At 40.0% G+C, this 12,400-nt stretch overlaps 1 protein-coding gene across 2 annotated transcripts; it reads left to right on the forward strand.

Annotated features, from left to right (window-relative positions):
- The first annotated feature begins 5,112 nt into the window (after positions 1-5,112).
- On the forward strand, positions 5,113-10,712 carry RNF146 (ring finger protein 146). Of its 2 annotated transcripts, none has more exons than XM_009695166.1 (2): positions 5,113-5,276; positions 8,946-10,712. In XM_009695166.1, exon 2 carries the CDS (start codon positions 8,947-8,949, stop codon positions 10,003-10,005), a length of 1,059 nt encoding a protein of 352 aa, XP_009693468.1. In that variant the 5' UTR covers positions 5,113-5,276; position 8,946; the 3' UTR covers positions 10,006-10,712. The 2 variants fall into 2 exon arrangements, with proteins under 2 accessions (XP_009693468.1, XP_009693470.1); XM_009695168.1 differs by lacking the exon at positions 5,113-5,276 and adding an exon at positions 8,427-8,464.
- Positions 10,713-12,400: the final 1,688 nt, after the last annotated feature.

Here is a 12,400-nt window from a genome sequence, read left to right on the forward strand (position 1 = left end):
GAGGCGGCATCCCCCCGCGCTGGGTGCCGGGTCGGGGCCCGGATTTCCAGGTTTCGTTGTGCTCGGTAGTAAAATAGGTCAGGAGCATTAGCGGGAGCGTCGTCACGCGTGGCGGGGTCCCCTGCCCCAGCGAGCGCAGCGCTTTAGTTCTCTGACCGGTGGGCAGCGCTTTAAATAATTCTGTGCTGCGTGTTGGCACTCGCCTTTCAAAGCGTTCTTGCCGTCCCTGGCTTACTTCGGTTACTGCGGTGAGCTGCCTCGGCCCAGGCTGGAAGTCGTACCGCCGGGCGTAGGAGCACGGTACACGGGAGAAGTAACTGGTGTTTTGATTGGAAGTGCTTTTGTTTCTTTGTGCTTGATGGTCTCGGCTCCAGTGTTTGGCTTGCATCCCTTTGGAATGTTAAAATGGGACGTGAAAATAGGTCCGGCTTTTGGTGCAATACATGCTGCCACCACTGAAAAATTATTACCAAATATTTAGTAAATACGAGTTTTTCGTACAAACAGCATGGTGAAATAGTTAAAACCAAATAAAAGGGTTGGGGTTTTAAATCTTAGTATAACTTTTCTGCCCTGTGAACTAGAAATACTGTGGGTTTTGTTACTGGTGGTGTGGTACGCGAGTATACATTGAACGATTACGAGGAGTAGGGAGCAGAGCTTTAAAACATTTTGCTTTTGTCAGATTTGTAATACTAAAAATACAGTCCTGCTACTTTGTTAGCTGTTGACTCTGGACAGTGGGCTACTTAAAAGTAGTTTCTAAAGCATCTCTAAAAATGCCCTACTGAAAATTATAGTGTGTCATAGTATTGAGGACACAGTGAAATCTGAATATTGATTTGGTCATTTGGAGTAAATCTTAAATATTGAATGTTTGCAAGAACACTGTCTTGTCTGGTTAATACTGTGGTTTCGTTCCAAGTGAATCAAAGTAGCACTTGTTTAAATTGCTATAATGCAGAATTGGTACTGAGTGAAAGAAAAAGTTCTGTTCTTGTTTCGTTCAAAATACACTGCATCAATTTAGATGTAATTGAATTCTCGCTTATTTAGAGAACTAGAACTGCAGTATTTTTAAAGGCTATTGAACAGTGGACTTCTGGAATCGGTGAGGGAAAAGTCTTTTTGTTGAAATTGATTTTTTTTTTTTGTCTGTCTCTCTTCTGTGCATGTTAATCAAGTCTGTGTATATGAAGAGATGTTCCTGTACTTTCTGTTTCTGAAGCATTGATAACTTCAGATGAACCAGTTTCTGCTTCATTTTCCACACAGTATCATTTCGAGTGAGAAACTAGCATGTTGCTCCATTAAATAAATTGAAATAGGATATATGCTCAAAATTAAAATTCAGTGCTCCAGTTGTAGTACAGGAGAACTCATTTTGAATAAATATGTAGCAGTTTAATACCAAAATGGTTGACTGTTCTGCGCTTGACCATTCTTCTGTGATTCAGTTCCAAATGTACATATGAAGGTCGTTTTCTTTATTAAGGTATAATAGCAAAGGATAAAGAATGACAGGCAACTTGAAGCCTCATCACAGTCGGCAATTCCTGAAGATATCCTAAGTGTAAGAAACAGATGCAGAGAAGTAGGTAAGAACAGGAACCGGCGAGGTTATTTAGCTCTTGTGCTATCCAGTGCCCAGGGACAGTTTAAAAAAATACCTGATAGGCCAAGTGCCTTGAGCTGATGCTACATTGACAGCAGCAGACCTTCAGACAGGAGAGTGATTTTTTCCTATGTAAAAAACCAGCCACCTTCCGTCTTTCTTCCCTACAAGTCACTACAAGCCAAACGCTGTGGGAAGGGCAGAATTCTGGGGTTCTTTTTTCCCCTCCTGTCCCCCCGGTAATTGAGTTACAACTTAGGGAGCTTGATGGAAGAATCTAAGTATTTAATTACAGAAGAGCATGTACTCTTTTGAAGTAATACTGTAGCTGCTGAGTTTTCAACCTGGGCATGGGGGGAAATTTGTGATAGTGATTTTAGAGTAATCTGTACCGAGTGGCACAATTTATGAGATCATCTGTCATTTGAGGCAGGACTCAAATAATAGTCTTTGGCTGGTTTGGTTAGAAGCTGGGTTTAGTTGAATTTACCAATGGTTTGTGCTTCTTTGTGTTTAAAGAGCTAAGCTTTTACTTACAGAGACTTCTTAAGACTGTAGGTAACACTTCTATCGACATTTAGGAGCTGGCTTCTTAAATATGTATGTTTCTGGGATTTTGTTGTTGTTGCTTTTTTTTCCAGAGAAATACAAAAGTGGAAAAAAATTGTCTTGCGTCCGATAGTTTACTGGGAATCCAGTGGGCACGGTTGACTGAACCGACAAGAAATGGTTTCATTCCACCTTGGCCTAGTGAAAGCTTGACATTTTTCTTATGAAGAACCTGAAATCATTTTGGGAGATAGGTCTTGTAGGAAGTCCACTGCTTCAAAATCTTAAAATTGTGTGGAAGAAGTAGACATGACTTCTCCTAGCAAGCATCGTGAGACTCTTACACGGGGTCAAAGAGAGCGGTTAAATGCTGGATGAGCCACAGCTTGGGAGGGGATGTTGCCCAGTTTAAATTCTTGCTCCTGATCGATGGGGTTGTCTTTCATCTGTTGCATCTTGAATGAAAGCTTCAAAATCAGACTGTAATAGGATGCATGGATTTAGTGAGGGTGCAGAAGGAAGGGATACTTGCAAGTTGCTGCAGGTAGCATAACTCCTTATACTGTGGTTGGACTTGATGATCTTTGAGGTCTCTTCCAGCCATAACGATTCTGTTCTATGATTCTACATGCTTTTCAAGCATAGAAAATTAATTGCTAAGTATAGAACACAGCTCTTACCCACTTGACTTTAAAGGAGGCGGCGTCATCCAAGAAGGGGCGTGTGTGTGTAACCACAAGTGTCTTGTAGCCTGTTTAGTAAAACTTTCAAGACTGACTTATTAAATAACGTCATGAAACGTAGAGGTTACTTCAAGTCAGTTTGTGAACTAGTTCTTTTTAAGACCTATGCAGCAATTAGAAAGTTGCCTTACCATAATCCTATAATTACACCCTAATGGGATTCTTCTAGGTATAATTACATATCTTGAATGTGTTCATGCATTTTTATTTCCTAGGAAATCTGCCAGAGCTGACCCAACCTTTTTCTCCCGTCTCCATATAACATTTGGTTTTCTGATGTGCTACCTCTAGTAGTGGATTGCGAGAGGTAGTGGATTGCAAGAGGTAGTAGATGAAAGGCTTTAAGCCATACCTTCAGAAGTAACAGAAAGCCAGCTCCTAAGATGGAGTGAACACCGCACCCACAGCATCAAGCTTGTTGCAACTGTCTCTTTGATCATAGCAAACATAGTATCTTGTCTGAGTGGATTAGTAAAGCCAAAATTTTAATGCGATTGCAGCTCTTGGTTTCAGATTGATGTGTGAAGAAAGGAGAAGCTGCTAGAACGATGAGGGGAGAAAAGGTGTGGATAGGCTCGTTAATTTTTCCATTTTTTCTTAGGAGTTCTTTCTAAAAATAGCTGCGTGGAATGTTACATGGAGCTCAGCTATAAAGAAAATAACATATTTGAGTAATGTGTTTTATACTGAAGTTGCCTGAACGTTTCACTCCGACATTATTAATGATAAATGTTCAATCATTTGATGAAGGACTATAGCACAGAATACTATAATTCTAAATGCTCCATGTTCTTTCAGGGACTTACCACTCCTTGACTTTGCTCGACTCTTACATCTGTGATTTGCACTGTATTTATACTGAAATGATTCTTTCCTTGAGCAAATTGTAATCTAAGATGTGACATTCTCAGGTCTGCTTCATATCACTCCTGTACATAATGTTTTGCAGCAACTGGAAATTTTAGTTCAAAATGCTTAAGAATCATCTTGAAAGCTGCAGCCCAGAAGGAAGACATAACTCTATGGCTCATCAGTCTTTTTACAGAGGATTCTCAAATACGTTCTGTAACTAAGGGTGGCTCTTTTAGGTCAAGACGTTCCTGTTTAGGGTGTGAGAATACGACAATGAAATCTTGGTGGTCCCTCTTCCCCATTCTGAGTTTGCAGATTCCTACTTCCCGGCAATAAATTTATTTAGGTATTTGTTAGACACTTACTGCTTTCCAGTGATTATTATGTATTTGTGAAATGACTTAGCCCAGATTCTGGTTGGTGACATACGCAAAATGTATTGTGACTGACGTTACCTGCTAGCCTGAAGAGGTGTGGAGGCTGAGTTGCGTTCTTGTCCTTTTTTTTTTTTTTTTTCCAGAGATTGCATGCATTCATTCCATGAATGAACCTCAGAGCCCTTCAGCACTTTATAAAGAAATAAAGGAAGATCCTAATTAATCCTGGTTTTGCTTACCTTGTTAAGTATCAAATCTAGGTCATAGAGCTTGTTTATAAGCTAGTATGAGGACATACCTATGTCGATTTATAAAGAAAAAAGTGCTGAACAGTTCTGAGCTTCATTCATGAAATGAATGCATGTGAGCTCTGAAAAAGAGGACAAGGATGCAAGGCTCTGAGCTACAGATGGCTTGAAATATGGAGAGGACCTAGGGGAAATCAGCTGTGTGCACGCACTGTTTTCTCCTCAAGCATCTGATACTAGTCCCTGTTAAGAGGCATGATACAAGCCTAGGTAGTCCTTTGGAATTATGCGATATGGATAGTTTTATAAACAGCTTTAGGACTTTTTAAACTCTCTGAATATAAGCAGTCACTTACTAGAGATTAAATTTGCATAAATGTAACATGCTCCTAACTTTGGTCTTGTTCCTCCTTTTGTATATGCGGTCATTTTATGGAAATGAGCTATTAACTTATAGTTAAAGAGAATTGCCTTTTATAATACTTTATAATTAAAGATAATTTGCTGAAGTCAGACATCAAAATAATTTACATCAAAACTGTGTGCCAAAATTGATTATTGCAAAAAAAAAAAACAACCCCACAGAAGTCTGATGATATTTTTATTGAAAACAGCCTGCATCAGATAAATGAAAGCATAGTAATTTCTTTTCTGTAACAGGACTGTGGCATTGTATTTTGCTTGCTCACATCTCTGTACAACATTGTAATGGTGATATTATTTGCTTTGCAGTAGTTTGCAGAGAAGCTGAAACACGGTAGTGTACCGTTGGGCAGGACCAGTAAGGAATGAGCCAGCCTTGGGAAGGAGGACCTGCCATCCTAGCTGGAGACATCTGAAGAGAGGACAATTTAGTCTTGTGGCATGCTTCAGTAGAAATTATTCAGCAAAAGTAAGCTGTTTTGTTAATGGATATGTGTCAGCTCCTTCACAGACTGCTCAGTTGCAGTTGGAATTTGACCTGGAGTTTGAAAAGTTATTCAGTTTTGAGGTGGTTTTGTGGGAATTTACTTTTTCTTCCAATAGAGTCCTAGAAGGCCCGGGTCTTTTCATACAGTTTTTATACATCACCTCTTCTGTACTTTGTGGGTTGATGAAGGCGCTCTAGGCTGTGCACCCTAAGCTTACAAATTAAATACATGTTTTAATACTAAAAATAAAAAAACCCACAAAAGGATGATAGAGAGGTGGGATCTGGCAAGATTATGGACTAGGTCGTTCTCAGTTGGCTTTAGGCTGTATTTACATTAAAATGCAGTGTTCGGATGCTTATTGTTTCCTTATTTATACCTGAATTGAAGATCTAAATACTTAAAATTATTTTTAGATTTTGTCCTTGAGTTTGATTAATTTTTAGCCTCATTATTCAATAATGTAATTTTCCCTGTTGCTGGAAGTGACCTAAGGGAACACAGCCCTCAAAAATCCAGAGCTTTACTGCTTGATAGCAGTTCTAATATGAAGCCAGTTTTGATTAAACCTTGTTATAAAATATTACTCTTAATTTCCAGAAAAATATTCTGTGGTCAGGTTTTTTTAGTTCTTAATGCCATGAAGTTGCAATGAAAATGTTTCCATAGCCATATGTAGCATGTAGCAGAATAGCAGTCCTAGATGTTTTTCCTCCTTTCTGAAGGGTTTACCTCTTCAATAAAAATCTACATATACATCTTTGTACCAGTTTATAAACAAACTCTACGACCTAGATTTGATACTTTAAAAGGTAAACAAAAAAGGATTAATTAGGATTTTCCTTTAAAAATGAAAAGTGAGACAGTATCAGTTTATTTGATATGAATCTTCAAGTGCGTAATTGTCCTGCATTCTGAGCACATGCAACTGCAGTTGTGCTTATCTTTTAAGAGTTTGATGTTGCTGGGTAGCACTTGTTTAGAGATAGGGGTTTACTCCTCCGGCTTTATTCATCTTACACATAAGATTTTCCTCTGAGTCATTAAAAATCACATAGGAATTTCAAGATAAGGCATTTACTCCTTTCTTTTCATATACTGCATCATTGTCTTGATGTAGTAAGGAATCAAAGAACCCTCAAATTAATGGGTGACCTGTTGAGCACAGTTCAAATGTTGGCATTTTTGTGTTTTCAGCGAATAGGTGAGAACTTTCACTCTGCTTTTAGTTTACTAATAAATTAGCTCATGGTATCAGAATTTGATTTGTCAGAACGCATTGCATTTTTAATCCCAGCATTGCATTTTAATCCTCTCTAAAATCTTAATTACGATATGCGACTTGTATAGAAGTTACTTATCTACAGATTGTTTTAATCTTTTCTTTGAAAAGGATAATCTTATAAAGTGTGTTCAGAGCGAAGCAGCCTTTTGTAAAACTGTAGCGTGGAAGTAAAAAAACCTCTGCTGCTGTGCCTTTTTGCACAGTAGTATCTTATTATGGGAGCACTTGAAAATTCAGATCCTTTACCTCAGCCACAGTTAGCGCAAATTAATCAATATATGGATTTCTCTTTCAGTTATTCTGTTGTGAGATACTGGTTGGATTGTATTCGTGGTTATTCTGAAATCTCAATAGCTTTTCTTCCCACCTTTTCCTAATAAATTTCTTATTATAAACCCCTAGTTTTGGTGTAAAATTCTGTTACAAAAAATAAGCTCAAAAGTGTGAGGCTCCCACAGAGCACCTCGTTCACAACAGTGTTAGCATGGATCTCGCAAATAGGTATGTACTGTACGGTAAGAAGATAGTTACCAGGTGGTAGGTAATGCTGTGTCTCGATCTGGCATGCTGATTTAAGAACTAGTATGCAGATTTGTCTTTAATCTCAGAGAAAGAAATTCAGATATGAAATGGAAACATAGGTGGATAAAATTATGTGCTACTTGAGGAAAAAATATTTGAGCTGTAGAGCTTTAAAAGAATGATTTGATAAAAAATGGATTAGAGAGGCATTGGTCTTTCGAGAGGAAATTACAGTGATAGAAGGGAACAGACAGCATACAGAAATACATTTTTAAGTAAACAGCACTTAATACATTACTGTAGAGATAAATACAGATACTGAAGCATTTTATTTTTTTTTTTAAATCCCAGCATGTATTCATAAGATGTTTAAAGTAGTGGAGGCTTTTACAGTAACACTAGGCATTTTCTCTTGAGGTAACACATTCTGCTAGACATGTGTATAACTAGACTAGAACAGGTCGTCCAGGGAGGTTGTGGTATCTCCATCCTTGCAGGTTTCCAAAACGCTGAACTAGACAAAGCCATGGCTGATCTGATCTAGTACTGGGGGTAGTGCCATGTGGAGCAGGAGACTGGGCTACGTGACCTCTCGAGGTCCCTTTTGCGCCATGTGCCTGTGATAGTTTTGCATGAACTATTCCTAGCTGCTTGTACAACAAAGGCCAGTTTCACTGAAAGGCTTGTTTTGCTGAATAGGAGTCTCAAAGTTCCCTGGGGATTTAAATGAAAAAAGGCACCTTTTTAGGCCCCATCCCCCAAAGCCCATCTTCTCCCTCATTTGATATCTGGTGTTTGGTTTCCATTGCTAATAAATATGAACATAAAAGGAAAATTACCATGAAACAGACTGTGAAAGATTGCCATGGCAAAAATGTAATTGAGAAGGCATTTGCATATTTAGGCTAGAATTTTTCAACTACTAAAATCCTACACAATGCTGAAGTGACACAGTTTTGCGTTCCCTGCTCTCTTACAGTTGGTTACAAAATCATCTTTAATGACAGACATAAGATATGGCCAGAGAAGGTAGAGGCAACGACTTCACAAACCAATCACATCAGGGTTGTGTATCTTCTGTGATATACTGCTCCTTCTGCTGGGCTGCAGCGATTCCTTCTGAGATGCACTCAGCAATATCAGGGAGTTCACTTGACATTTAGGAAAAAGGAATCCAGGGTATCTTTTCAAAAAGCCATCTCAGTTTTCCACTGTGGTTCTTTCTGCAGCCCTGTGGTTGTTCTGAGCCCAGTTTGAGGGATGGCGTACTGTGGTGCATGGGGACTAAGAAACGGAGTGGGGGAATACTTCAGCTGAGTGCTGCTGGCAGGCACATTTTCCACTGTGGAAACCTAGTCTGAGGTACTGTTCAGGCAATCCCTTAATCAAACAGATTATCACCAGTACTGTGAAGAGAGATTGGTTTAGATTCAATGTTTGCAGCTAGATCACCTCTTGAGGAAAGAACCATGGCTTCTTGAAATTTCCTGAGGAGGCGGCAAAGTAACTGGCTGACTGGAGGTTCATTAATCAACACTACTTCAGAGGAAGAACATAGAAAATTCCAAAATTTGTTTTCTAACTTGGCGTGATAGCGTGCTGAAAATCAAACAGATGAAGATTGGTGATTAGCAAAATTAATTCTCCCAGTACTCGATTTAGTCTGTCAGCTCAGGACACAGAATGTTAACTTCTCAGTTTCTTTGAGTTGAGCTTCATAAATGTTAACTTACCTTAATTTAAGGTAAGCATCTCATTCTGTGGATGTTGAAGTCAAAGGTGATATAAGGTGCCAGTTTAGGTTGACTTAAACTGATTTAAATCTATCTTTGATTCTCTGCAGGATGGCTGGCTGTGGTGAAATAGATCATTCGATCAACATGCTTCCCACAAATAGGAAGACAAATGAGTCGTGTGCTAACGCAGCACCTTCCCTGACAGTCCCCGAATGTGCTATCTGTCTGCAAACATGTGTCCATCCAGTAAGTCTGCCTTGTAAACATGTTTTCTGCTATCTGTGTGTGAAGGGAGCTTCTTGGCTTGGGAAGCGATGTGCACTCTGCCGGCAGGAGATTCCAGAGGATTTTCTTGACAAGCCAACATTATTGTCACCAGAAGAACTCAAAGCGGCAAGCAGAGGCAATGGAGAATATGCCTGGTACTATGAAGGTAGAAATGGTTGGTGGCAGTATGATGAACGTACCAGCAGAGAGCTGGAAGATGCCTTTTCCAAGGGTAAAAAGAGCACCGAAATGCTAATCGCTGGGTTTTTATATGTAGCAGATCTTGAAAATATGGTTCAGTATAGGAGAAATGAGCACGGACGCCGCAGAAAAATAAAACGGGACATCATAGATATACCAAAGAAGGGAGTGGCTGGGCTGAGGTTGGACTGTGAGGCTAACACTGTCAACCTGGCAAGAGAGAGCTCCGCTGATGGTGCAGACAGCACACCGACCCCAGGGGCTGCGGCTGTGCAGCCTCTGGCATCCATCCCTGCGAGGCCCCTGCCGTCACTAGATGGTCAGCTGATGAGTCCTTCAACGCCATCGCCTGATGCAAGCAATTCCCTAGAGAACTCTTTTGCCCACTTGCAAATAAACGGAGACAGTATGGCTGAAAGGAGTCATAGGGGAGAGGGAGAAGAAGACCACGAATCGTCATCTTCTGGGAGGGTGCCAGCCCCCGACACCTCCGTTGAGGAGACCGAATCGGATGCTAGCAGCGATAGCGAGGATGTGTCTGCCCACCTTCAGCAACGCCCGTCGTCTGTCCAGCAGAGACACTTGAGTGCAAACGCAAGCCAGGCAGGAGCGGATAGACCAGTGGCAGGAGGCGGGGTGGTAAACTCAAGTGTAAGATCTAGAAGGCCAGATGGACAGTGCACAGTCACTGAAGTTTAAATCAAGAGCCATGCGATTAAAAACTCGGTCCTGTATCTGTAAATTTTCTGTCCACATTGGCATTGCACTCAAACCTAGCAGTGTGTTTGGTGGGAGGGTGGGGTGAAGGGGAGAAACAGATTTGGCCTGTTTAACTTAAGTCTCTTAACATGTCTCAGCTGGAAGACTCTAACTGTAGGAAACTGGGTTGTCCTGTTAATGGTTTGAAAGCTGCTTAGCAATACCCAGTTTTCTTGAAAATGTCTTGTGTTTATTTTGTAGCATTTTCCCCTTGGAAATACTCGATCCCTTTTTGGCCAATGTATATCTACTGTACAACTTGAATTGTCTTCATTATCTGACTGTTGCATTAAGTGTCTTACTACTTTCTGCATGGATTGATGTATGAAAAGAACACTAAAGCAATGTGGGAGCAGGCAAGATGTTGGGTGTGAGCAGGGTGCTTAATTTAATGTGAGAAAATAGATGTGAGTTTGGAGTTAAAAGTGTGTTTTTACTAGACAAGAGCAATCATTTACCTTCCTTCAATGGAAATGTAAAAATGCTGTTAACTTTTGTTGCAAATTCTTACCTATAAACTCTTCATGGCATTTTCACTAGCTTTGCCATCTAGTCCTTGTAGTTTTGTTTTTGAGGTCTTTCTTGATCTGTCTTGTTTTTGTTACGGAATTTATAATTTAATAAAACTACATTTTATCAGTAACAATTGTAGGTATGTCTCCAGTTTAATTGAACTTCAATGGAGGAACTTTAAAGAAAACTTACCATAAAACAGCTTCCTGTGTTTGCCAAAAGGGAGGACTGACATCTTGAAGTTCTTGCATCCCTGACTGGCTGTCTCTCAAACACAAACACTGTAGGAGTATGTCTGTCTATGGAAAAATTGTGAGTTGCAGGTTTAACACTCGGAGGGGCTTAACACTCGGTTCTCATCTAAAAAGCTGATTAACTCGCTTCACTGTTACGGCGGGCAGAGGTATCACACACAGCCTTATTTTAACAGCAGAAACGTTGAATTGAAAAAAAGCGTAAGTTACCAAACCTGACCCTATAGCAGAGAACGCTGATGTTACAGACTATATTGCTGTTTATCTGTTCTTCATAGCAAAACTAGTGGCAGTGCAGCAAAGGTAGTTTTGTGCTTGTATTAGAAATGCATCTCCTAGACTGCTACAAACTGACTTCTGTGTATTAGAAAAGGTTAGGAGCCAGGTCTGGAAAAGCACAGCTTGTCTTTTCTGTCTATGGCAGTGTCTGTGGCAGTTGTTTCACATTTTTTTCAAATTGAGAAACAGCATTAGTTAATTCTGGACTCAGTCTTTAAAATACAGCTGATTAAACTTCAATTCTTAGTACGGTTATCCCTGAATAGAACGAGGCGGTAGCTGATACACAGGTACTATGCGTCTTCAGACAAAAGTTGCTGTGGGCAACCAACCACTTGAAGGGAATTAAAAGGGTTAATCTTTTTAAATGGCAGATCTAAATTTCTAAAATGTTCCCTTTACTGTAGTGATGGCTGACCTGTCTGATCTTGGGCAAAGCTGTGCCAGCCCTTCACTTTGTTTCCTCTGCCCACCGGTGAGATCACTGGGTCAGTGAACAAAAGAAAGTGCAGAGGAGACTAGCATGCAACAAGGAAGAGTTTTTTTTCTTTCTCAGTTAGGAATGGATTGTCTTGATCACAGGTTTTTTACAATCACCTTCCAGTTCTGTAAGGAAATAAGCCAGTAATATGGACTTAAGAAGGAAAGAGGATGGAATGGGGTTTTCTTCTATTTGTTAGTTGCCAGCTGTCTTATTTCTCTAAGTTAGCACACCGTGCCTCTCATCGAAGTCTGACACTGTACTGCAAAAAGCTGCAGTAAGAACACTCCTGCTATATGCAAACATTTTACTTCGCATGAGGGTATGTACTATTGAAGAAAGCAAGAAGCAAAATACAAGAACTTGACTTGCTATCTGCTTAATTTCAGTATTTTCAGCCCAGTCTACGAATAATTTTATCAGTGATTATCCCTGGGGGTTCTTGACCAAAGTACAGAGGCAGACTTCTGTTCAGCCAAACACCCATGATGCTGCTGTTGGCTCCTGCTGACTGACTGCAACTGTGAAGTACTAAAATTAGTTAAAGTAAGGCTGGTGAGAGCTTAATAGCCAATCATCAGCAGCAAATGTGCTCCCCAGATCAAACTTGGAAAAAATATTAACAGGTAATTCCCATCTTGTATTTAAACCATTACCTTCAGTAGGAGATACGTTCTCTGTCAGTTTTAGGTAAGCCACAGCCATGCTGGATCATGTGGTTTTCTGTAACTCCATACATTAAGTGATTTCTCAACTTGGGCAGCTAGAGAAATGCGCAGTGGAGCAGAATGGAAAGGAAAAAGGAAAT

Source organism: Cariama cristata, unplaced genomic scaffold (genome assembly GCF_000690535.1).
Source record: "Cariama cristata isolate BGI_N322 unplaced genomic scaffold, ASM69053v1 scaffold14752, whole genome shotgun sequence".
NCBI classification, from domain to species: domain Eukaryota; kingdom Metazoa; phylum Chordata; class Aves; order Cariamiformes; family Cariamidae; genus Cariama; species Cariama cristata.

Excerpts from the sequence above, each read along its gene's own strand:
- RNF146 (XM_009695166.1), top strand. The coding sequence starts at position 8,947 with ATGGCTGGCTGTGGTGAAATAGATCATTCGATCAACATGCTTCCCACA.